General features: G+C 39.8%; 1 protein-coding gene across 1 annotated transcript in view; it reads left to right on the top strand.

Moving 5' to 3' along the window:
• Window positions 1–26,777, top strand: part of GRIN2A (glutamate ionotropic receptor NMDA type subunit 2A) — a 161,356-nt gene that overhangs the window by 73,354 nt on the left and 61,225 nt on the right. Inside the window, exons 3-4 of the mRNA XM_059861765.1 lie at window positions 15,996–16,588; window positions 26,367–26,481. Of these exons, the coding sequence (XP_059717748.1) occupies window positions 15,996–16,588; window positions 26,367–26,481 (708 nt within the window). The remainder of the gene's footprint in view (window positions 1–15,995; window positions 16,589–26,366; window positions 26,482–26,777) is intronic.

Here is a 26,777-nt window from a genome sequence, read left to right as displayed (position 1 = left end):
GTATGAAAGTTGGTTGAAATCAATTCTGATACTTCAGCTTTTAATGACTAAAGCAGTAAATGTCTTTGTTTCTGTAGTAGTTCCATAGTTTCTTCAAATTATTCATAAACTCTTAAGTCATCGTTATGTCTGGAGTGTGACAGGAGGAAAATGTTGTTGTTGCTGTGTGTATATAAACAACTAAGTATTTTGGGTATCAGTGGGATTTTTACATTGATAATGTAAGTATGATGAATTATACATGTTATTGTTCATATTTTTTACTTGCACTAGGTGTATTATGTGGCCTCTGTTAACAAACAGAGCCCACAGATTTGTTCTAAACCAGATTTTTATTACGTGGCCTCCAAATGTTGGATGGAACCTACAAATGTATAATGATGTACCTTAGAAAAGACAGAGTATCTGCAGGGAACTGAACAGCTTTATGAACTTCTGGAATGTTCTTTGTTGAGAAGCAGATTATTCAGTGGTTCTTGTAGTTGGAGTTGTTACTTTCAATGCTGTAACTCCAGTCAGTTGGTGTCAATCACCCATAACACTCAAACTAGCTGGGTTCTGGTGAGCAGGTGTTGTGCAAGAGGGAAGTGTGCTAATCATGCATAATGAACTGACATGGCCTTATGTTTGCAAAGTGTATGCATTTTGTCATCTGTTTTGATGGAAATTACATGTTATTCTCTTGGATTATTCCCTTGATGTAGTTTCACTCAGCTTGTTCTGTTGATTGCACTGATTAATTGGTTTCATCATTAGTATTTGGGTTTAAATGTCCAGGTTCTCGTATTTTTCTGCAAAGACATATAAGAAAACCCCCAACAAAACAACCACAACCAAAAGAAAGAACCAAAACAAGGTACTTTTGATGCTGGCCTGCACAGCCAAATGAGAAGTACCAAGGGATGGTCAGAGAGCTGTGTTGTCTCGCAGTGTAGCAGCATTAAGTGGACTGCCTGTTCCAAGTGTGGAAACATAATGTCATGTCTTTATGCTGGGCAGGAAAACCAAGGATGAAATAATTAACTTATTATTTTTTTCTGATTTGGGCAGGAATTCATCCTAAGTGTTGAAGCTACTACTTGGTGAAGATGGGAAGAGGTCTGAGTGTAACATATTAAGAAAATGTGGAAATGTTTAAATACTTTGGGAAATTACCTCATATCCATTCATATGAAGGCATGGGCTTCATCATTTACCTGTGTGCATTTAGCAATTCTCTGAAAGAAACTGAAGAGATGACAAATCTCTCTCAAATTCCCAGATAGTGATGCTAGCAATCAGGCCCAATTTGTATCTCTTGTGCTTGTGTGTTGAAAAAATCAGAACATTTTTAGCATTGTCTGAAATTCCTCTCCTTGTTGTGTTGCAATTGATATGAGTGAGTTGATGAGAATATCCCTTATGCATCCATTTCATTTCCACAGGACCAAGCACAAACATCTTTGCTCAGCTGAGTGCTCAGTTTGATTTGGTGGTCTCATTTTCAAGTAATAATTTGAGTCCTTTATGGAGAGGCCATACCTTTCCATATATGCTCATTTCTGCTGTAGCCCCAAGCATCTGTATATTACTTTAATTCCGTTATGTTTATTTATACCTAATTCTGTGCTTTGTGTTGAATTTTGCTCATGAATAGTTTATAAAATCTGTTCTTTCTCAGGGGTTTAGGTGAGGTTGTAAGAAATAACAATTTTTCATAGAAAACACAAATGGGATGTTGTCACTGATCACCACAAGCTGTTTGATATTTACATAGAGAGCAGGAACATGTTAGTATGCCTTGTTTCTATGGAGTGACTGTATCATAATAAATTTAACTCCTTAATGAGATTGGTTGGGCAAAATATTGCAAGGAAAATGTGCTTCTTAATCTTCTGGAGGGGGATGAAACTGCAGAAGTCTTCTGGTGTAAATAATGCTACACATATAGTGTAAAATTCAGTAGGTACGACATAGTTTATTTTACAAGCTTGAATTTTTTATCAGATGTTAATAGAATTTACAGTTCTTTCATCTTTAATTTTTATTCCACAATTAGATTGTGTTATCAATGGAGACACTAAGATAATTTTAGTCAAGTTATATCCTGTGTTTTAGTTGTATCCTGTATTATGGGCATCAATTGCAACACATGATCATCCATATGTACTAAAAAAACCCTCTTTTAGTAAAAAAACCCCACTTTTAGACCAGACTTATCACTTGAAAGAGATTAGAAACTATTTCTGTATGGATGTGTTTAAGACATTTCATGAGGTGGGGCATTGTGACATGATTTGTGCTAAACTATTCCATCTTTTGTTGGGGATAAGTAAATCTTCCAGGAGGAAAGATTTACAAGGATATACATTATTCTGTCTCACTCTAAGGCTTACTCCTTATTACAAAGGAAACCTTGTTATATCTTGGAAACTGAGAGCTGTTGAAATGTAGCTTTTGTGAAAATCCCATTATATGATCCAGTAATTTTCCAAATGCAGTCTGAAATGACAGACATTAGTGCTGGCTAAGCTACATTATGGGGAGTAATGGACAATTATTGCTGTAATTGAGTGAGTTCAACTTTTATTGGCACTCACTAATTTTATTTTAAATCATGTTATTCTTAGTATTTGTTTATTAATAAGGGTGATTAACTTGAAGAAATGGGCTTTTGTAAATGGCATTCCTTAACTGCTTGTGATTTGTGTCCGGTCACCTGTCACATTGCATTACTTCTGCTCTGAGCTTTTCTTTATTTTCTGAAAAAGAGCATGAATTCAAAGGACAGGACTTCCTGTTTGTGCTTTCAAATTAGTGTGTTTCATTTAGACTTGGATAAAAAAATTCATGTTTATTACTTTTATTGAGAACCAGTGGTTGTCCAAATTTTTACTGATAATAACCCACAAACAGTGAAAGGAAATATTTGCTGATACCCGTGAGGGAGTTAGTTTGTTTTGCACTGTTCATCTATTTCCAACATGCTGAATGTTTGTCTCTGGCTCTGTGCCAGCTCTGGACAGCAGAACTGGGATAAGATGTGTTGGAAATAGCTGAGCTGTCACCAGAAATGGCTTTTAGAGGCAGTGTTCCAGATGAAATTCTAACTTGTGGGACACCTGGTAGGGGGCCAGACCTCACTGACTCCTCCTGTCTTGTGGTGCTTTCCAACAGCTGCCCTTCTTGTCCAGGCCTATAAAGGGGAACTGTTTCCTTTCCAGTGGGTGGAATTTTGCTCCTCTCCTCCACTCTGCTTATTCAAGATTCTTTGAGTGGCTCAGGGATTCTCAATTCCTTGCCAATGATTTTGCAGTCTGTGCCAGGCAAGCTGAGCAGAGATCCCTGCTGTGGGATGATGGCCCACTCCCTGCAGCACATGTTTGTTAACACAAACAGGGTCATTTGTTCTGTGTGTGGTTTTTGGAGACACTTTTGTCCTGAGTACCCTGCACCTGACCTGATCAACCCAATTTCTCCCCCAAGGGGAGGCAGGGTCATCAGGGAGCTTTCCTCTACGTGAGCATGCTTCTGCTCCTCTCCCTGGGGTTTCTAGTGGACTGACAGACTCTGGACATGTGGAACAGCTGTCTGTCCATCAGGAGGAATGGCAGGTCCCATGGGATCATCTGGGTATCCATCTCCTCAGGAGGAATGGCAGGTCCCATGGGATCATCTGGGTATCCATCTCCTCAGGAGGAATGGCAGGTCCCATGGGATCATCTGGGTATCCATCTCCTCAGGAGCTTCACCTGGGCAGGAAATTCAGCTTTCTGTGGAATGGAGCATGTCCAGCAGGATAGCAAAGATTGTACATCTCAGTTTTCTTTTCTTTCCCAATTTTCAATACATACTGTGCAGAAAGTCTGTCTCATTTAGTAGGGGTTTGAAAAATCAGCCCTTTTCTCCCTAATATGGGCTGTATCTGCCCCTGAACACAGAACAATCCCTGCTTGCTCCAGAATACTGTCTTCCTTGCAGAAAAGGTGGTGATTTGGTACAGCTTAATTGTTTGGGTTTTTAAAATTATCTGTTAATGTAACATGAAGTGTTATTGTCTAACAAACTTGAAATCACATTGCTGATATACAGAGAATTATGAGTCATTGAGAGGAAGGTCAGATCTGCCTAGTGAGAGCTGTCCACTGACTTCCCCTGTTCTTCCACATTTCACCTGTATTTCAGGAGTTCTTGTGGAATATATATATATATATATATATATATATATATATATATAAATGTAATATATCTGTTGCAATATATTGCAAGGAATCAGATCATAGCTTTTATCTTTTCCTTTCTGGTATTACATCACAGTAAGTGGTTGTGAAGATCAGTCCTAAATTACTTAATGAGATGTTTAATAATAGTGAAATAATAGACCTGCTGTGAAGATCAGGGATCAGATGGAATGGCTGGGATGCTGCTTTCAGATCAGGATTTTCAGACTGGATTTTGGGCGCCATAGGTTATTTCCAAAGGACCTGCAAAAGAAAAGCATTCTTTGTGCTTTGTAAACTTAACTTTGCTGTTCCAGAATATGGCGCTGGGGGACACAGACAAATGGAGATGAGCAGTTTAAGGGGAAGCACATTCCCTTGTGCCCTTACACTGAATTCTGATCTGCAGCTGCAACTTCCTTAGTAAGCTTTGTTACATAAGGTCCCCGAAATGTAACAAGTACTCATCTTTTATGTGGGGAACTGAAAGCTTTTAACTACTTGTAAGAACAGGTGTTTTGTTTGTCATCCCACACAAAAGGGTTTTTTTCAAAGGAACCCAAAGGATTGGCATCTAAATCCCTTTGTTCTGTTAATGAAAATGATCAAGAACTCCCGCTTTGTGTTTGTAGAGAAACTATTTCAGTTAACTGAGCATGAAATTCTTTTCTGAGGACACACAGAGTAGCAAAAATAAACGGGCATGGACGAACCCTCACATGTGTGCAGATACTCCTTTCTGCTTAAGCAAACTCACCCCTAAAAACTTTTGAGCATGCTGAGCTCCCATTGAACTTAGATGTGATGGCATTTGCAATTTAATTGCACGATAGATACTTGAAAAAATCCAACTGCTGTTGCATATACCAAGATTAGCTATAAGTCTTTTTTGCTTCATGCCTAGGTTAGAAAAACTCAAAAGTATAATTTCATATTTTCACAGAAATCCGTGGAAGTAATTTATGTTTTTTGGTGTTGTTCCTATGCAGGAAAATGCTGCATGCTTTGTGTTGTTAAATACAACTAATAATTTCTAGGCTTAGAACCATCAACCCATATAATAATTTTTGTCACTTATTTGTGTTCAGTGCAAGGATTATGATGTTTCTTTCTTCAAAGATACTGTGCAGGTTCAGGAAGAGTTTTCCAGTCATCTTCACATTGTACAAATATGTTTTTTTTATAGCTGGAAATGAGATACTCAGTTTGCTGTAGCACTGCAGCATTTACAGTGTGTGGTATGACTGTTACATCTATAACTTCTAGAAAGAATCACTATGCCTTGTAAGGGGATAAATTGTATTTTGAACATCTCTTTTCTTGATGTTATGTTTCCCCTCTGATATTAACTGTAAATCAGAGCCATGCTTTAAGATGTCTTGCCTCTGCATAACTTAGGAAAAGTAACAAGCTAAGCTATTTCACAGAAGAAGTAGCTTTACTGCCCATGTAAAGTCTCAGTAATTTGAATATATGTTGGTAAAGCTTTTCTGCCTGGAGTATTATTTGCTTATGGGAATAATGCTTGGGAAATCTCTTGATGTGTGATATTCTTGCAACTAAATAAGTTGGTGCATCCTTAAACAGGGTGCCAAAAAGAAAATGTAGATTTAATCAAATGTGTGGAACAGTGTGGGCAGTCGGAAAAGTAGGAGCATTAGAGTTTTTTGTCTGCGCATTTCTGCTACATTACCTCACCCTCATCACAGAATGCAGTGAATGCTTATGTTCTTCTCTGGATTGCACAGTGATGGGGGAAACTGTTGGATCTGCCTGCAGCTAAACTCCACAGCCTCCCTGAGTTCCTTCTGGTGTGGATGCAGTAGCTCTGAGCACTGGAGCCTTTGCCACTGCTTTAACATAAATGTGATTTGTTTTGTGGTTGTTCAAAGGCTCTGCAGTGAGTACCAGTGAAATATTGTTCATTGTTGGTGTATTTTGTGCCGCCTTCTTATCAGTAGGATTAATTCCAGGATAAGCAGTTAGTCACCCTCTCCTCTTGAGCTAGGGTGATATGTAAGTATGGATTTAGATCACATATCAGAAATTTTGTAACTGAACTTGCTTCTGACCTGCTGCTCTTAAATGTACTGTGGAAAAGGAAATTAATTTCTAGATTGATAGGCTGATCCCTCACTCTGAGAAAGCCTGTAACATCTCTATTAGCATAACACAAGGGCAGCTGCAGTTTTGCCCAGAGGCTGAAGATGGTGCCTGAAGAGGGGAATATAAAGGATAAGCATAAATGGAGCTTCCCTTGAGTACAGTCCTTTCTTCAGATGTGCTTATTGTACCTCAGAGCAGAGGAGCATACTGAGCATTGTGAAACACTTCCTCCAAGAGGAATTTAAAAGCAGTATATGTGCTTTGTTACAAGGGTTTTGTCACTTTGCTTTCCCAAGGCAGGTGAGTCAGGTTTGCACCTCTTCTTGTTTAGCACCCAGACTACCTAAGAAACCAAAATGCCTGTCTTCTTGATGAGATCAAGAGTCTTCAATCTCTTATCTTCCTCTGATATTTACATTTATCCTACAAATCTCTGTTGCCATGGAAAGCTGCTTGGAATGGCTCCCTTGAACTCTGCTCAGCCTTCCTCTTAAAAAATTCCCTTCCCATCTGTTTGCCCTCCCCAGCTTGTCTCTGGCTGATGGGTTCCTCTGTTTGGTCCAGTGCTGCTGAAACAGGTTCACAGAGGTGCTGGTCCAAGATTTCTGGCTCCTCAAGGAAAAGCACAGCTACAAGCATACAGCAGAAAATTAAATTGGCTTTATATTTCTTTTATTCTCCTAATGTTCTATACTCACCATTTGGTGAAAGGGGGTGGAGGAGGAGGTTGTTTGTTACCTTCGTTTTTACTTGCTAAGTGGAGATGTATGGAAATGACTTAGTTAATGGTTTTCTGGCTTCTCATCCCCAACACAAGTGAGAAATGTTTTAGCATTCAGTTGAGGCCAAATGTTTTCAGATAAGGAGATGATATCTTAAGGCATTTTTATTTATATTCAATTATGCTTATCTTTCTTTATGCTGTGTGACATTTATGCTCACGTGCAGTACACACTATAAGCAAACAGCCTGTTTGGCTTAATTCAGCTGCTGATTTTGGATTTAATGCTGAATTCTTTGCCATAGTATATATAAGTGTTATTGTGGGTATGTAAGGTTTTGATTCTGTTTACAGGATTAATAAGATTGGATAGTGTTATTTTAAAAACTCCTAATGTCAAAAGCTGTTAATTTTTGTAACTTTTGTCAAGCTCACTTTTGTGAGCTCTAAGTGCTTTGATATTGCAGGATTTTCCTGTGCAATACTTGTACTAGAGAAGAGATTTGAACAGAGAATTAAACTTATCCTCAACCACCCTAAATCGTTGTTCTAAGCAACTTTTCCTATGGGTTGGGGTATACAGTATGCGTGAAAATGACATTTTAAAGTCATATAATTATGCAAAATGCTTAGAGTGTTGCATACTAAATACCTGGAGTGAAAATTTGTTCCTGGGAGGAATTATTGCATAGCATTGATTCTTGAAAATTTCCATAAGCTGTTCAGACAACTTACACTTTTTGATTGCACAGCAATGATAATATAAACACAGCAATAGTAATAGAAACACATCAAATTTTACTTAGCTAAAATATTACCACTACATCTTTTAATTTAGCAGATACTCAAGAAGATGTCAAGTAAATTGGATTCTAGCATATTCTGTGGATGGCTCACAGCAACTTGTGTGCAGGTTTAAACCTATGGCTGTGGTAGAGTGAAGTCAATGTGGGTAACTGATCCTGAAATGAAAATGAATTAGGCTGGTGCTGTAAAAAGCTGTCAATCAGACAAAATGTGACCACTGTGCTTTTTAAAAACTTATGATATAACCCTGTGGGGCAGTGAAGTATGTAAGTCTTAACTATTAGAATAAAATTTTGTTTACTGAAAATCTAAAAAATGTGAATTTGCAAGCTTCAATTCTTATTTAAAGAGAAAGAAAGAAATGAAAAAACAGTGATTTATCTTTTTGGATTTGCTTGGAAACTTTAGAATCTTCCTTTGTGTCAGAGATCCATCTGACTTTCCAAAACCTGGCTATCTGAGATTCATTTTGGAACTGGTTAAACCCCATGTTCAGGGCTTATTTCAGGAAGCATAGCCATTATCAGCAGGATTGTTTTCAAGATTAATAATTAGAACTAGCTGTCTGCTCCAAGAAATAATATAACCCAGTGTAACCTAAATGCTTTGCTTTTATATCCATTTAAGTTCCCCAAAATGCCCATGAATCAAGAGAAGCTCACCTGTGATGGCCTTATGGGAGCAGATGTGGTTCAAAGTGAATGAACTAATTGATTTGATAGATAATTCTCCACAGTCACAGAGTGCAACTGGAGGAAGGTGAGGTGTTCCCCATAGCCCAGTATGTTGTTTTGGTAGTAAAAAGCAGAGTGATATGAAACAAAGGGAACATTGGTAAATAAAGCCCCAGTGGAATATGAGACATAGTGGGGATGGACAGTCTATATACAAAGATTTTTATTTATTTTCCAGAGATCTGTCTGGCTTATTTGGCTGGTATCCTTCATAAATCCTATATATTTATGGTATTTTATTTCAAGAGATGAATTATGTGAGTTATGAGGAACTACCAGTTCCTTCCAGGAGAGGAAGGTTACCTAGACTTTTCCTTTCTCCAAATGCCTGTGTGTATCCCTGCTGGATTTCCTGAGTCTTGGCCTTTTACAGGGTTAATTCACAAGCTCACTCATGCCCTCTTCATGCTTTTTATTTCTGATACCTGGTGAATAGCCTTCTACAAGGTGGAAAAATGGTTTTTGTTTCTGAAAATGCACCAAGGCTTTCTACCTTCCACCAAGTGCATTTTGATAGTTTTGCAGTAAAATCATGGTTTGGGGTTGGGTTGCATTATTTAATTGTTTCTTTTTCTCAGCCAAGCAGGGAACCTGTACAGAACAAGTCACCCTCACTGTGTTCTAAACTTTCTCAGGTTACCATGGGGAGAGCTGGAACAGGAGCCTATTTTGTTTCCTAATGCTGTCACCAAAACTTTGTTTTGGTGTTTCAGATGTAAATTGTTGGCAGATGAATGTTCCTACACAGCAGAAAGCCAATTACTTTCACCAATATGAACTGGAGTAACTGCACAGCAATTGCTTTTCCTGTCTTTGGAAAGTCCTTAATTTGCCTGATTGCTCTCCCATCATTCATGACAACTGCTTGAAGAGGTTTCACTGAAAGGACAGACTCAAGAGCTTTCCATGTGAACTCAGGTGTTCCTTGAGGTAGAAGATGTGCTCCATGGCTCATTTAAAGTCATTTCCTATGGAAAATGAAGTCTTGGGCTCTTCAAGCAACTATTTACTTACATCAGTTTAGTGATGACTAATTGCATGAATAAAGCAGAAGGACACTGCTTATACAAACCATTAAAAAAACCTAAATTTAAAAAATGGCAAAGTATTTATCTGCAGTCATGGCAAGGGGCATAAGGGAAATGATACTCAGCTATAATCCATGCTCCTTGCTCCACAATATATTAGGTCAAACACATTTTTCAATGTTTATTTTCTGGGTGAAATACTGACAGGAAGCAAAACTTGCATACAAATCCCATAAAGGTAAAGTATTTTAGGATGATGCTGATTATACTGCTGTACAGAACTACATGACCCAGTGTGGGTTAAAGAGTCAATGATTTATAGTCAAGAAATATTTGAATTTACAAAACAAATAGATTTTTTTTGAGAACACTTTTTATGCTCCCTTTATTCTTTGAGGCATCAGTACTCTACTTCTTACATTTGGATTCTTTTTGACCCCAAAAGCTGCAGAATAGCTGTTACTTACCCAAATAGCAAAGCAGCTCCATATTGCCATTTTGTAGATCCTCAGTTTTGCCCTTCCTCATTGAAATATTAATGATAAACGTGATAATGCAAAACATTTTTGTAACTGTGGAAATGAAAGTCTAGCTAGAAAGGAGGCATCTTGTTAATAAGCTTCCCATCAAACTGCCACCCCAGAATCCCTGCTCATTTATGTGAATCTTCTCAGGATTTTATTGCCTGGTCACAGTGTTGTTGGCTCATTTCAGCCTTTGAAAGCATTTCTCACCTGTCTGTCCTGGCTTGTCAGGACCTCACCCTGAGCCACCCCAATTTCCAGTGTTTGAACAGTCTGTGAAAGAACACCCAGATGGTGAGTGAGCTCCAGCCCAGGAATGGCTCATGAGCTCTGTGCAAAACTAGTCATCTACCATAATTAGGTTATTTCACTGTAATCACATATTGAGTTACTTTCATTAGACTTGACACTCTATTTTTTGAAAATGTAAAGGAACAAACCCAGGTGACTCTGCAATGATTGCTATAAACCCTGTTCTCATTACTTTCTCTTTGTTTATTTGCTATTCTGGTGCCAAAAAACCCAAGAAGTGACAAACTTCAGCTCTTTGAACAGGCCCACGTAAGCCAAATAGGTAGTATAACATTAAATGGGTATATTAAAAAGGAAAAAAACCCATAGAACCTGTTATCTAGAAAAATTCTTAGGATGAAGCCATGACCTAAAAATACAGAAGTCTTTGCAAAATGAATTTCTGCAGCCTCCCTCTGGAAATGGGAAAGAACATGCTTGATTAGGCCAGTGCTAACCTTTTGAAATCATGTTTCTCTGATATTTATTCCATGAAATAATAAAAGGGGACATGTCAGATATTGGAAAGCCATAATGTACTCCCTTGCTTCCTACTGCCCTTCTCCAACTTCAATGTTCCTCTCCTAGAGCAAACTTTTAAAATAAAAAGTAAGGCTTCAGTTTGTCCTTTTAGTTGACCTTTATACATTTAGTGGCTGTGCATTTGCACCAGTTAAATTACAGAGTAAGAAGCTTTCCACCCTTTTTCTGGCTCTGGTTTCACCATGTGTGAGGCCAGAGAGGTGGCAGGACCTTGGGAAGCAAGTATTTTCTGCTTTTTGTAAGAATGAGTAAATTACCTCCACCCTCACATCTTGCTATGCTTTGTATGGAAGTACAAATTTTTGTATAACCTCCCTCAAATTGCTCCCATGGTGATAATGGAGGAGTTTCCTCCCTGGGCACCTCAGTGAGCTGTTTGTGTTGGGAATTGCCTGCTCTCTCTCTTAATGAAGAGAGGCGGAATTTAATAACTTAAGGATTCAAAAATATGCAGGGTGTCTTGGAGGAAAGGTTTTCCTTTCAGCTCTTCCACTTCAGTGCTTGCATTTACTTGAAAGTTTGGCATGGATCTATGCCCTTCCACAAAGGAAAACCCTGTGCCTGGGGCCTGGAAATTCATGGCAGAGAAATGCAATTCACTTCAAGTTTACCAGGGAATCAAGGCACCACTTCAAGTAATCCAAGAAAAATGGTACCAAGTTAACACCCTGCAAAATGCATGTTTTTACCTAATCTGAGGTCAGCACAAATAATTTTATCCACTACATTTTTGATGTAATGCTAAATTATTCAGTTGCATTCATGACTAACCTCTGGCTCTCATTTTTGCCAGTCTTTATAAAAATGAAAAATAACTACGATATTTCATTAAACAGGGAACAGCTTGCACTGTGTAAGGAGACCTGGCACCACATGCTGTAAATCCTTATGAAAATGGCTTGTCTGATTTACAGTGGTGCAAAATCAGAGAAAAATTATTTTTGCTGATCTCTGTGAAAGAGAGTAAGAATGAAGCAATTAAGATAACGTTAAAGTCCTACTTGTAGTCCTGTCATGATAATCTTGTTGCTATTTGAATAGAATCATCCTTTGAGTTGCTTTTTAAACTCTCTTTCATATTGGTTTTTCCCTTCCTGGCATAACATTGTTTTACCAGTGAAGTGACTGTCCCTCACTATGTCTGTGCAGTGGAAAATTGATTTGGTCCTGTGTTGACCCCAGTTTTGTTCTGGTTTAGAGTTTAGTTTTCATTTAACAAAAGCTACACAAGTTTAGATAACAAGTATTTCTTTCCTCAGCTGACCAACTCCTGCAGCCTTTTCCCTGGCAGGCACAAAACAGCACCAGGGCTTCCCTGGGCTGTTAGAGCAGCTGGGAGTGACCCTGCTGGGCTCGGGGAAAAGGCAGAGCTGGGAAACTGATACGTCATGACAATAGCTGAGGATGAGTCTCCAGAGAAATATTCCTGTAATTTGCTGGAATTGGGAAGTGAAATGTGCATTTCTGACAACAGTGACAGATTTATAGGCTGGGTACACTAATTAAAAACAACTTACTCTAAGATATTAATCTCTAAGTGGCAGCAGCAGGAGAGCTGGGCTGCTCTGTGCCCGAGCGTGGGAATGCTGAAGTGCCCTTCTGCAATGACAGAACTTTGTCACATACAAAATTCAGGAATAACATTGAGCAAGAAGCAAATTGGAGGATGATTTCCTTCTGCTGTGAAACATATGGGGAGATGTTTTGCTGTAAACTGTACACTCATGTGCAAGACAGAAAGAAACAAAAAAGTTTTCAATTGCTCTTTACTGACTCTTCATTGCTGTTTCTTGCTCACATGGATGTGGTGGAATCTAGCTAAGAAGTTGGAAGAGAAAGCTACTTCAAACTCAGCCTTTACTCATACTAAATCTTGGGATTGTAATGCTTTGAGATTTATCTGAGAAATTCCTCTGTAAAAATTTTCTTGCCCTGGATAAATTGTACTCCTTCCTTGCAACCTGCACCAGTAATCTCAATAGTTGGAGACACTGAGGAATGAAAGAAAAATATTTCTGGTGTGCATTCAAAGCACCTCTGATATTACATCTGTATTCCTGCTTCAGCAATGATTTAGATGGATGTCTCAATACATGACAAGATGACAGTTAAATGAAAATAACGGAATAATTTTGTTTTTTACAAACATCACTCTAGTTTGCATTTGAATGTAGAAAATTGGAACTTGGTATTTTATTACACATATGGAATTTAAGTCTGTATAAAGCAGAGGAATAATAAGGCTTTCTGAAAAGAATGTGAAGCTTAAAACCCCCAAATGAAAGGCTCTGTAGATGTTTAAGAATACAATAGTTGAATCTGATACAGTTTTATTTATTTATTTGCTATTTCTTCACTAAACTTCACCCTTCCCCCCCATTTAATGGATATGTCCTTGAATATTCTCCTTATAGTCATTTAAGTATCTGCTGAAGTTCCTAAGGCTGCAATTTCCTTGTAATCTTCCATCTGTTTCAAATGCATTGTAAATACAGTCAGGTCCTCAGCTCCATAAAAGCATCCCGTGCAGTCAGTGCAGTTACATGGAATTTCTTCAGATGAGAATCTCACTTGTGATGTTTGTGTCTCCATTTTTTCTTAACCCTAAACTCCTGTTCACTGTATAATTACAGGTTTTTTCAGCATTTTAATCACAAGTTGATCATGGTTGCTTGATTTTGACTAGACTTTGCATTCACAGTTACAGAAAATGGGTTCTTGTAATATGGGTGTGACCTTTACAAAAATGTCTAAAACTCCCTTCATAAACCATTTTTCTAACATAATATTTACAAAAGGAAAGGATGTACTTTTATGACTTCTCTTTTGTTGTCAGCCTGCTGCAATGGTGACACAGAGCATTGTGCTCAAGACTGTTCTTAATTGCCAGGGAAGATGCCAAGGACTGCTCTAGGTTAAAAATCTATATTTACTAGTTAGAAAGGTCACACTTGAAAACGTCCATGTGATTCCCCCCCCCCCCCCATTGGAGAAGTTCATTGTGATGCACAAGGACCAAGGTGTATATATTGTTTGAAAGAATTATTCTATTGCCATAAAACACATACAGAAATGGGGAAGAGTGAAAGGATACGATGGATATAATCTACCTAATGTACTGTAAATGGTTTTACTTTTTACTGCAATTTAGCACAATCATAAATGGAAACCAAGATAAGAGTTGGAGAAGAAAACTGAAGTGATTGGCTTTGAATTACAGTATTTTTTATGATCAGCTAGGAGCTGCAGCAGAGTTGGATTCATGGCACTGTCTGTAGATACCTACTTTACTTTGTAGTAGTAAATCTGTAATTAAATCATTAAATGCTGACTCTGGGCAGCTTTTCTGTATGTTGGGTTCCTTTAGCTGTGAGAGTCCCCACATGAAAATCTTTGCTGGTTTTTACATATCTAGTCCGAGTCACCAGGAAATAGCTCCTAGAAGAATTCAGCAATCAAATAATCCTTATTCACTTCTTGTTCAAAACATAGTTTATAACATTTGTAATTAACCCAAAACATGAGGTACCAAAGAAGCCAGGGCAGATGATTTCATTGCCACAAGCAGTGTGTATTTTATACCTTCAATATCAGTCTTCAGGGTCTGACAGAAGTTGTAAGACCTTTATTGCTGTCAAGCTATATTAAATCCTGGTGCCAGCTTCTTAACACTTGGAAGGTAATAACACTTTTCATCTCCTATTTTAAAAAGTACACTGTTTTCTTGGAATAGATTTGCAGAGCTTGCAGAGCTGAGCTATCATTCTCACTAATATTTGTATGTGTAACACCACCCTGCCATGAAACCCAGATCAATGAATCTGTTTCTGTTCCCTGCAAGTGTAAAATAGGATAGCAGTTTGTGACCATGATCATCAAACTCTTTAAATTAAAAGCATCTGTGTCTTCCTTCAGAAACCTGCATAAGAAATCTTGAATGATTCATATCTTACTTTTAAATCATAAGCTTTTGTTTCACCAGGAGTTCATGCTGTGTCTGAAAATGATGCAAATAAGTTGCCTCTACTGGTCAAGAGTACATACTGAAATAAGATATAAATAAAGAATTAGACGGCTTACCATGTTAGTTTAGGCATGCTAATTATTGTATGTAAATGCAGAATGTAAAATTAAAAACATAAATTTAGATCTTACAGCAACTTAGTAAAAATACATGACTTAAAGTGTTTGGAAATTTAGTGCCAGCAAAATGAATTGTGCTGCCTATTTCTGATGATATCAAAATAAGCAGCACCTGCCCTTGTGCTGTATAAAATGTGACAAATTCTGTAAATCATAAGACAAATATTAGAAACAAATTTTTGTTGGGCAACATTACAGAGCAATTGCAGGCTCTGAGGCCATTGTGTGAAGTTATTTCCATTTAATGAGAACACTGACAGATTGCTGGTTGTCCTTGGAGCCCCATCCTGTTAATTCTCTATCAGGCATCAATGGGCCGTGTGCTCTGAACGGAGCAGGACCAGCAGTGAACTCAGTCCCTGGGGACAGAAAGTCTCCTTCTGCAGAGTCTGAAAGCTTCCACCAAGCCTAGTGAACCTTGGAGATGAAATCCCCTCAGACATTATGTCTGGAAGTACAGAGCTCCTCCAGCACGTGTACAGCATGTGCATTGCAGTTTATTTCTGTTGTAACTACAAATTGCTGTGAGTTTGTTGGGTTGCATTCAACCATTTACGGGAATGTAAAACTTCCTGCTGGAGCGTTGTTTAACTGTGGGTGGCTGTCCCCAGGGAGCTTCCTCAGTAGCTACTGATTTGAGTTGTCTTGAAGTGATCCAGCACTTGGAAATTTCCTATGTAAATACTGGTTTGTTCTTTTTGGCAAATATTTTGATTTGCTGTAAGTACCTATGATCAGTGTTGCTTACTGATGGTCTGAAAATGATAAGCCTCAGAAAGTTACTGGAATGCAATGGAAGTTTGGCAGCTCTGGTAGAACAGAAAGCAGAAGAATAAGAGGTTCTGCTCCCTTTGGAGCTGTACCAAGTCGCTAATCTTTTGCTGTGTTTGGTGTTCTAGGATGTCATGTCCACGTTCTTCCAGTTTGGGGCTTCCATCCAGCAAGAAGCCATTATCATGCTGAAGATCATGCAGGATTATGACTGGCACGTGTTCTCTCTGGTGACCACCACTTTCCCTGGATATCGAGATTTTATCAATGTCATTAAGACCACTGTGGAAAACAGTTTTGTGGGCTGGGACATGCAGAACGTCATCATACTCGATACTGCCTTCGGAGATGCCAAGACCCAAATCCAGCTGAAGAAAATCCATTCCTCTGTCATCCTGCTGTATTGTTCCAAGGATGAAGCTGTCTACATCCTGGATGAGGCTCGGTCCCTGGGCCTTACTGGCTATGATTTCTTTTGGATAGTTCCCAGCCTGGTTAGTGGTAACACAGAAATCACTCCCAAGGAGTTTCCTTCAGGACTCATTTCAGCAGCTTATGATGAGTGGGACTACAGTTTAGAAGCTCGGGTTCGGGATGGACTTGGGGTCATTGCCACTGCTGCCTCAGCCATGCTGGAAAAGTACTCCTTCCTTCCTGAGGCACGAACGAGCTGCTATGGACAGCTGGAGAAAAACGACCGGCCCTCTCAAACCTTGCACAAGTAAGGATCATTGCTTTGGGTTATTTTAACCTCTGCAGCCTTGATAGTTTTCTCTTTTATTGCTACTGTATGTTTCTTGAAGGAGAATATTCTTTTTTGCTAATCCCATTGAGCACTTTTTAAGCAGCGGTTTTCAGATGTTGCAGGAGAAAGTGCAGCAAGTCCTCTTGCACTGATAGCTGTGCTCCTGGAGGTGATGTGTGCTGTGCAGAGTAAACACTGCTCTGAATCTAGAGTAGAAAAGACAGAAATTGGTCTTAGAGGGGATGAAGCCGAGTGAACAAAATTGGACTGCTGTGTACTTTAACTAGGAGGTGAGTTTGCCAAAATGCTCTGGAGGCTGAGCCCGTATCACTTGCATCAGCAGGAACCTGGTAATATTTTAGAAGACAAGCAATGTGCAGCATTAAAGCACTGTCCCTGGGAATTATAGAAGTATTAGATCAGTTAGGCAGCTTTTATCACATATGAACTGAAATCTGTCCCCTTTACTTGTAAGGGTCTATTTTTGTCACCTCTGATAGAATGACTGTGAAACTTAGCCAGCATTAATCTGAGCTGATTTAGATGTTTTCTCTAAACAGTTTGCCAAGGTTTAAATCAGGATTCTTTTTTGTTATTATTATTTTTCCTTTTAATTATCCCTTTCAGACATGATACTTCTGATTACTTCTATCCAAAATGTTGCATGGTAATATATTTCTTTACCTGCTCTGTGAGAGGAAGTAGGGTATCTTGCATATTTTTTAATAGCTCTTGTCAATATGGAAGCTACTAAGAAGTATTTATGACCTTTGTTCTAACCAAATAGTTCAGATGAAGTGCTTTCTACAAAAAAGCAGGCACAGGAAGGAAAGTTGGTGCTGATTTCAAAAGGGAGATTTTGGAACAGTTTTAATCTTGATGTATGTGCATATTTAGATTAGGAGTTGATTACCAGCCATGTCCTGGAATAGTTGTTCTCCATGAAAACAGCCAGCCTCTTTGCACACAGCATTCTTCACATGCTTTCTTAAAAGCCAAATGCAACCAAGTAAATGGATTTTAACATTTCCTTAGTGAGAACTTGCCTTTAGTATGATGCTTGCAGGTTTTTTTGTGCTTCCTTTCCTAATTTTGAACCTCTGCCATTAAAATTACAAATTCCCTGGAGACATTGCAGAAACCCTGTGATTCTTTTCCTGATTTTCCTCATTATTTTAATTATCCAAATAACAAGCTAATGCTCTAATCCAGTGACTGTTTGGTACTTTCTGCTTCCTCAGCTGACCAAACCTGGGAGAAAATTCTAATACAGATTTTCAGGACTTGAATCACTTTGTAAGTAACAAATGGGGCAGGATTTGCCCCTGTGGGTGGCTGTGTGGCCCAGCAGGGCTCTGGGAAAGCCGTGGTGTGTCAGGGCAGAGCAGGGGGAGGCACTGCTGGGGGACTGTGCCACCCATGGCACCCCGTGCTGGTTCTTAATGTGTGTGCTGGCAGTGCCAGCGAGCGGTGGGAGCATCCTGGTAACCAAATTCTGTGCCTTAGCAGCAGCACCTGACCTACAAACCAAGCAGTCCACTATTAATAATTGAACTCCAGTTTCTGTGAAATTAAAGTTGTGTTCTGTTAGAAGTGTTGGGGTTTAAAATACTCTTGGAAGGGGCACAAAAACTTGAACCTGTCTTGAACAACGCTCCTTCCCTATTGTTTGGCTAATACACTAGTGTAGGCTTGAAGTAAGTATTCAGTACTCAGCAGAAGCTGTCTTTCTCTAAATAATCTTTATTTTCTCATTAATCCTGCATGAGTACAAGAACAGGGCTTGTGAGTGCTAGGGTAGTGAGATTAGACTTCACCAGGAGATTCTGCAGCATGCAGTGCATGATGCACCCAGGAGTTATTAATAGGAGAAGCTGTAGTGCACTGTGGTTAAAAAGGTCTCCTCCTGATGTGAAACACTGAGCTATGAAGTAAAAATACCTTTTCTGTACTGGAGATTCTTTGAGCTTCTCCAACACCACAAGAACAAGAAGCAGGCTGTTTTTTAATTTAGAAACGTCAGAATTATACTAAAATAAATAAACTTTAAATAGTCATTCTTATGTAATAACTCCCCAAGACTATTCCTGTCACATATAATCTGCTAGCAAGGCAAGTACATCCAAGCATTTACCAGTACTAAGTAATCCTGGGGAGCTGACCAGTCTCTCCATGCCAAGGTGAATTACATAAATTTATTGGACTTTCTTATCCTCATCACTAAATTCTTCTCTTCTACTTTACATGAAAAATCAATTCCCTAATCAGGGTTTTGTTGTGAAGTGGAATCTTCACAGTTTCAGGTCCCAGACAGTGCAGTTTCATATTGTAAGCTACAAGATAAATGTATATGTGCTGTATCGAGAAACGAACCTGAGGAAGGGATTTTGGAGCATGTTCCAGTGGAAAGGGCTAAAGTAACTGTAAATAGCTTATGGACCTGGGATCTGCTGAGCTCTACCCCCCTGTCCATCTGGGAATCAGTGCTGGAGGAGTAGGGCTGGACAACAGGACACTGCTGCAAGCTCAGAAGCAGAGAACTCGGTGGACGTCAGGGAAGAGGCTGTGTAAGGGGATGGCTGAGCCAAACAAAGCTCAAAATAGAGAAAAACACCAGGATTTTTAGGCTCCATCTACTGTAATGACAGTCTAATTCAGCTTTAAACCCAGGATAGTATTCTGAGGCTACGCTATAATAGCTAATTTGCTTGTAAATGGAAGTTAATAATGCTTTATGTGTGACTTCCCAAATCTAGATAGCAATTTTATCTCTGTTTGTGAAGAAATTCTCTGTAAAAAAAGCAGTGAAGTAAAAGCTCCTCCTCCTTCTTTCTCAAATCCTTTGAGTATTAAATTGGTTTGAAGATATATTTGTTTTGAAGCACACAATTTGTCTTTCCCCCATCACTGCAATTCTGAGATGCTTTTATTGCCTTCCTAGACCCAGAAGAAAATCAGGTTTGCTTTAGTTTTTGGAATGATCTGATCAATGCTCATTTCTGGTACACATAGGAAAGCCAGTTTTTCTCTGTGAATAAAGGATTTATAATAAAATACAGGGCTCATTTTCAATGCATTAAAAGCACAGATATGTATGTATATTTGTATCTGTGTTGATTCAGATAATCTTTTTCCATCTGTGTAAGACCCAGATCTCCCAAGGCAGAAAACCACGATTGTGTGAAATACTGGCACAGCAGGATAAATAGAATTAGCACCTCATTAATGCCAAGTCAGTTGAACAAACTCTTCTTCTCTCTGAAAAAAGGAAAACACAGAAGCAAACAAACAGCAAAACACAATAACCCTGCCAGTCATGGAAAATGCTGCTGCTTTGGGCATTGAAATGGTGCTGCTTTGTTTCCAAGGGTACTCTGGTGTGTATGGAGGTCCTGACCCTGGGAGAGACATTTCACTGCAGCATCTCCAGCCCTGCTAGTCCTGAAAAGCAAAAAGATTTGTCTGTCCATAGGTGTTTGCCATGTGGGGCTGACATTTGGTGACATTCTGCTCTGAAATACAGCCCAGCTGTAGGCAGGATTTAGAGACCCATCCTTCAGCAGTGAAGGTGTGAGTCCAGAAAGTATTCTACCCTTCCCAAGCAGAATTTCCTTTGTCATCCCTGAACCAGGAGCAGGAGCAATGGGCAGTCCACAGGGCCAGGGACTAAAGCTAATTTGTCCTTGCTGTTGTGCTGCTGCTATCCTTCAGCACAGTACCTTCTTCAGAGAGGGCTTGCTGTCCCCCTTGTCGTGATAGTCAGTCACCAAATTCAATATTTTGATTCCAGTTTCCATCATGACAGATAGATTTGCTTCTTTTGAGCAAAATCTGGGATTAAAGGGACACAATGGTTTGATGAATAATCCAGCAAATCTGTTTAATATTTTCCCACTTACAGATCAACCGCCAATTTGTAGAGGATTTGTTCATTTAAATCAGAAGACTTGGGAACAATAGGTATCATCTTCTTTCTTGGATGTTTGAAGGTGTATAGGTATTTAACTAATTATACATGAGTCCAGAGTAAAACTAAACTTCACAGGCAGCAAAGGAGGGATTCTGCAGGGGAACACTCTGCCCTAGAGACTCCAATGTGGTGCTGGTTTGCTTACAAAGTGATTCAAGAAATTACTGAAAATCTGTATTAGAATTTTCTCCCAGGTTTGTTCAGCTTAGGAAACAGAAAGTACCAATCAGTGACTGGGTTAGAACATTACCTTGTTATTGTGATAATTAAAACAATTTAAAACAAGAGAACAAGCATGGCCTTTGGCAGTGGAGTGGAGTCTGCCTGCAGGGCTGAAAGCAGGGCTCAACACCAGCATATAAGGGAATGTTCCATAAGAATGAGCTGCTGCAGGCACCATCCTCCTTGCAGGAAGCCAGGCACACATCATGGGGAGAGTTTGGGCTGCTTCTGAGGTGGTGCAGCAATATGTGATCAAATTAGGGCTGGTTTTGAAATGTTGATGCTGATAACAGCATTAACTTGATAAGCATTCTGGTGTTCAGTTGCACTCACCTGTGGCACATCCCAGGGAGTCGGGCCCTTCCTAGCTTTGCTCCCTCCCTTTGCCTCCCTCTCAGAAGGGTTCCCCAAGAGTTTTGCTGTTTGTCTGCAGAGCGGGGGCAGGATGATTTTTCCAGAGCCAGTGGCAGTGAATGCTTTAAGGAGCAGCTGGCAGGAGGTCCCAGAAGCTGGCATGCTGTTCCTTTTGCACAGTCACTGAGCAGATCCCTCCCAAAGTTTTACTCATCCTGCTGGCTCCAGGCCCAGGGACACAGCTCCAAAGCAAGGGACCCTTGTGGAAGAGCAAAGGCTGGGAGGGGGAGGAGGAGGAGGATGCACAAAGGGGAAGAAATGACTCTGCATCACTGCAAAAGATTTGAATTGTTATTAAAAAAAATCCTACATAGCCCAGGATATAGAATTGACTTAAAAAAACTGCATCAGTACCTTGTTTAATAGGGTTCTATTGTAGATGTATTTCTTTATGTACTTCATACATTATATATTCTACATTAAGCATTTTTTCATCAAATTTTACAGAGGAAATCTGTTTCTTAATGATAAATAATGTAATAATGTCTTGGGGGTTTCTGCTGATAAGTGTCATTCAAATGTCATGGTTGAATCATAGCAAGGAAGTTCAGCAGTTCAGAGCCTCAACAAGATAGAGAAGAAAAGACAAAATTTGGATTCACTCTTGCTTTTTTTAGTATGAGGCTGAGTGAATGCCAAGCCCAGATAGGCTGGCTGTCTAGGTTATTGAAATGGTTGGGTTTACACTATTTGCAGGAAAGAGAAATATTGCCAGATAACATGTTGGTTTTGAGGCATTTCATCTGCTTTAAATCTCAGTTTGGAAATTCCTTCTTTGAGAGAGAAGAGGGAGAGTTTCTCTTATGCAAGATGAATTTCCCCAGGCTTCTCCTGCTTCTCTTCATTGCCTGCAGTTCTCAGAGATTTGAAACCCTGCCCCACGGTGAAGAGGACACTAAATAAAAAATTATAGTCCCTGATGATGGCACCTGGGGAGTTTATCAAGTGTGGTTATCTCATCTGAGGGCAGGAAATGCAGATCTGAACTCATGGCAGAGAGGAGTCCCCTGATCTTTCTGCTCCCTGCAGCTCCCAGGCCCTGTGCTTTGTTTTACAGGTAGAGGGACTAAGTTCTCTCCTCAGAAGGTAGCTTAGAAGTGACACATTTTCATTACTGCCCCTGCCTTCCCCACTCTGTTTTTCCCAGCTGCTGGTGTGTTTGGGAGTTGCATTCTAGGTGAATTTCACACTAATTATAAACAATCCTATTACTGCAGAGCTGATTGTGTTCCTGAGCCTGGCCAGTCCTGGAGAGTCTTTGGGACACAAGTGGGTGGGCAGGAGAGTGTCCCTGCTGAGGATGCTCCTCCCTGGCATCCCAGAGAGCACCTGGAGGGTCCTGAGGTTCCACAGGTGGCCTCACGCCTGCCTCTGTGTCATGGCATTGCTCTGCTGTGCTTCCATTCTGGCCTTGTTGGCTTTCTCAGCCAACTTCTCAGCCAAGCTTTCTCAGAAAACTTCTTGAAACCAGGGCTAGGGTTGATCTTTGTTGGTAACAAAGTGAGCTTAATAATTTACATAAAATTATGGGTTTTTTCCTTAAAATAATGCCCAACACAGAATCCACTAAGCCTTCTTGGTTTTGCTCTCAAATCCTTGCATGTGTTAGAACACTTGTGTTTCTTGAATAGACATATACATGGTAAACCTCAAAAGAAATGCCACAGCCTGCAAACATATTTGCTTTTTCTACCATAGAAGTAGAAAACCTCAAAGATTCTGCTCCAGGATTTCAATTGTTCTCATCCAGTATAGGAAATCCTTAACAAACACTCATGGATGAGGAAGTCCATGTCACCTGTGAGGAGTCTGGCCAGGCAGGTGCCTCTGTGTCAGCAGTATTGTATCCAAGCAAATGGTGCTCTGAAAACTGAGCCCTGATCCCTTTGGCAAAGCCTTCACCCATTTGTTAATTGAATTCGAGTCAATGAAGTTGTGATACTGTAGTTACAGGGCAAGAGACCCCAGCTTTTTCAGTATGTTCTGGCTTTCTGGGTAAAGTTAGAGTTTTGACAGGGATAAATATTGCAGTTTTGGCATTAATCTGATGCTCTGTGAACTACTTGATCTTACTGAGGCTTATAAAAATATAGTTGAAAACCTTTAGAGAAGTTTGTAACCTGGGTGCTTCAAAGGCTTGCTGTGAATACAACAGCAAAAGTGTTCTGCTGTGGTGTTCCAACACCTCTCAGTTTTATTGGGAAGGTGACAAGCAAAAAGAATTGTATAAATGTTTAAAAGTGTTTTTAAATACATAGTTAAAGTTTGGTTCTTAGCAGGATAGAAAACCTGTTTTGGATTCAATGTGAGACTAGCTTAACTTCTGTCAGAAAAAAAGTGCCATTTTGTATCACCTGGGGAATCTTACAAATTTCAGTTTGCAAGTTAATTAAGCCTTCAGTGTCATAATACCATCACCAGGCCTTGTGCTAGCATGCCTTTGCAAAGGCTGTGGCTTTAATGAGGAATGAAAACAGATTAACTACAAATCCAAGGTGTGCTGCTAATTGCCCCATCAAAGTAAGGAGTTCAAATAACTAAACACCTCATTTAGTTAAGAACAGGAATTTGCATTTCCAAAGCTACTTCAGAAAAATATTTTATCCAGTTCAGAAGCCAAAGACCTCTTGCACAGCATTAACCTAGGATAAACTTAAATTCTAGAGGAGTAACATAAATTCTTCACAGCATTATTCCTAACCGGGAGCAGACAAGCACTGGGCATTTTCTGTTGGACAAGCAGTTTGGGATCGTGGCCAGTAAAAGCAGAGTAGGACTTCTGTCCTTTGCAGGGGAAAAATGACAATTCAAAAGCCAGTGTAGGTTGTAGGCATTGATTTCTGGAGAACACAGCAGCTGATGAATTTTGTACAGAAGGATGTGCTTGGGGAAACAAGAATCTCTTTGAAGTTCTTTTTTCTTGCTGCAGTGTGAGAATCTGGGGTAGCTCAGAGTGCGTCACTCACACCTTTGTATCAGGATCAGAGAATACAATTTTAAGAGACTTTTCAGATTAGGGAATTAAAAAAAAAAAAACAAACCAAAAACCTTGCAAAATGTGTTTCCTTACTTAATGGCTGGTAAATTCACATGATTTAAAATATGCACTGAGCTGAATTTTTCACTTTAGAGTTGTGGTTCATATTAATCTTTCTGGAACACTTGAGCTTCAGCGCTGCATCTTTTGGTGGCCCTTGCCCAGCTTCCAAGCTAGGAAGTTTGAATGTGAAGCCCAAAATATCATGAGTAGTGTTTGAAATTGGGGGTGGTGATCCTACTGAGGAAGGTTTCAACCTCCAGTACAATGACCATTTTCTGTGTGGTTAGAAGCCCAGGTGAGCACAGAAGCCCGATGGAGTGCAGGGTGTGTGTCGGGGGTCCCTTGGCAGGGACACACTGCTTGGCTTTCAGCTCCAGGTGAATGAGGGGGCCTTGTCAGGTGATGCATTCATTGTGAGGGGTGTTACCTCATGGGTGTGAGCTGGGACAGGGTGCAGAAGTGCAAATGCAAGCCTTGCCTGTTTTCACAGCACATCCCTGGTTTCCCCTTGTGCTCACTTCCTGGGCATTCCACTCCCTGGGTCACAGCGAATGTTATGCTGGTTCCTTAGACCTGAGCACAAGTAAATCCTCTTTGGCGTTTGCTGCCTCTCAAGGTGGCAGACAAGCTCTGTGTTCCCAAGCAATATCTTTCTGTGTTGGATGAAAAATGGAATATACGAGAAATTAGTTCTATTGGACAGCAAATTTCTGTCAAGGGGAAAATTTTGACTCTGGAAGTCTGTAATGAAATGTGACTTATTACAATGGGTGAATTTACAAATTGCTGTCAAACTGGTGCTGAATGATGTTAATATGGTTGTTCAGGTGTACATTTATTTATTAACTGTTAGGATACAATGCCATTATTTCTTCTGGGTCTGTGTATGTTTATTTAATGTGCTTCTGCTACTGGGATTTTCAGGTAGCTATGTCAATACAAAGCCTTCTCCTTTGAGTCTGGAGCTGAGGAATTTTGTCTGTGTCACATTCCCCAGGAGATTATGCTGCCACTACTGTTAAAAAAGACAGCCATAACCAACCAACTAACCCAAAAATTCCCTCCAAACCCACACAAACATATAAAGCAGTATTGGTGTATTGTGGGTAAATTACTACAGGTAATGTATGAAGAACAGTGAATTTCTGCCCTTCAGAACACATCTCCCTATAGGATGGACACCTGCACTTTTGTCTGCATCAGTCTTGGGCTGAATTTCTTTCAAATAAATACACTGAGAATTCAGAACAATTCAATGTGAATAACTTCAGACCACAGAGATGGGCTGGAGGATGTATTGTCTTCTTCCCAAGACTTTGAATTGCAGTTTTACCTCTTACTGTGGGGATAGCCCTGTCAGCTTTATACTAACAATGTGGAGTTTTGATTTTTTTCAACAACATTTTAAAATTTTTCATTCTGTAATATTTTATTTTGTGTCCCTCTATTTTTTCTCCTAGTCAAAATACTAATTGATTCATATGTCTTTTGAAAACCATTGAAAATTAGGCTAAATACAAAAGAATACAAACATAAATCCTTTTTCTTTTGAAATTACTGAACTGAGTATTTACCATCACCTTCAAAGCTTTCATGTGTGGTTTTGGCATTGATGGAATTTATCCTCGTGGCATAACAACGCTGTGTGTAGCAACAGTTTTGGGAAGAGCTCACAGGACTCCTGAAGGTGTGAACAGGGAAGACAGATCAGATGCCCTTTGCTCTGAGTATTACTCAGTGACACAGCAGTACAATGTTACCCACAGAGGTGATGTGGGTTTGTTGAAAATGCTCCTGAAAAGCTGGTGGGGTTGTGCAAAGTGCCAGGAAGATTATTAAGGGAGGGGAGAGATTAATCATATGTAACGTGGAAGCTGTTGAAAATGATGTCTGAATTATAATTCATGCATCAACAATATTTTGTTTTGTCTTGAGCTGTGAACTGCCTTGAAATGCCCCAAATCCCCACGCTGCAAGCACAGCTCCCCACAGCCCTGGCAGGGCTTGCGGCATGGATCTCATCAGTGCTGCTGGGACTGCGCTTGCTGCTCCTTAACTGCTGGACAGCCCATTAATTTTTAAATGAACTTTTCTTCCTTGCCTTGCAGGTTTATGATGAATGTGACGTGGGAAGGCAGAGATTTGTCCTTCACAGCAGACGGGTACCAGGCCCACCCCAGGCTGGTAGTGATCGTGCTGAACAACGAGCGGGAGTGGGAGAAGGTGAGCGCGGCTCCGGAACCGGGGCGGCTTTAGGGTCACGTCTCAGGGGTCCTGCTCCAGCAGATGTCACAGCACTCAGAAGGGACAACTTTGCACCATCCTGAGTATATCTGATGAGTTTTAACATATCAGTGAAGAAAAGCCACTTGGAGTTCAGATTTCTGTGAAAGGCACCCTGCATTTCCAGTTCTCCTTAAAATTTAGTAATGTAAAATGGATAACCGAAAAATGTCCAAAAGCTTGGTCCTCAGCTACTTGAATTTGGGTGGGTTTTTATATCTTGACAGTTCCATTCC

The sequence above is a fragment of the Haemorhous mexicanus genome, chromosome 17 (genome assembly GCF_027477595.1).
Source record: "Haemorhous mexicanus isolate bHaeMex1 chromosome 17, bHaeMex1.pri, whole genome shotgun sequence".
NCBI lineage: Eukaryota > Metazoa > Chordata > Aves > Passeriformes > Fringillidae > Haemorhous > Haemorhous mexicanus.
Note: the sequence above shows the minus strand (reverse complement) of the source record. Positions and strands in the feature narration are given on the sequence as shown.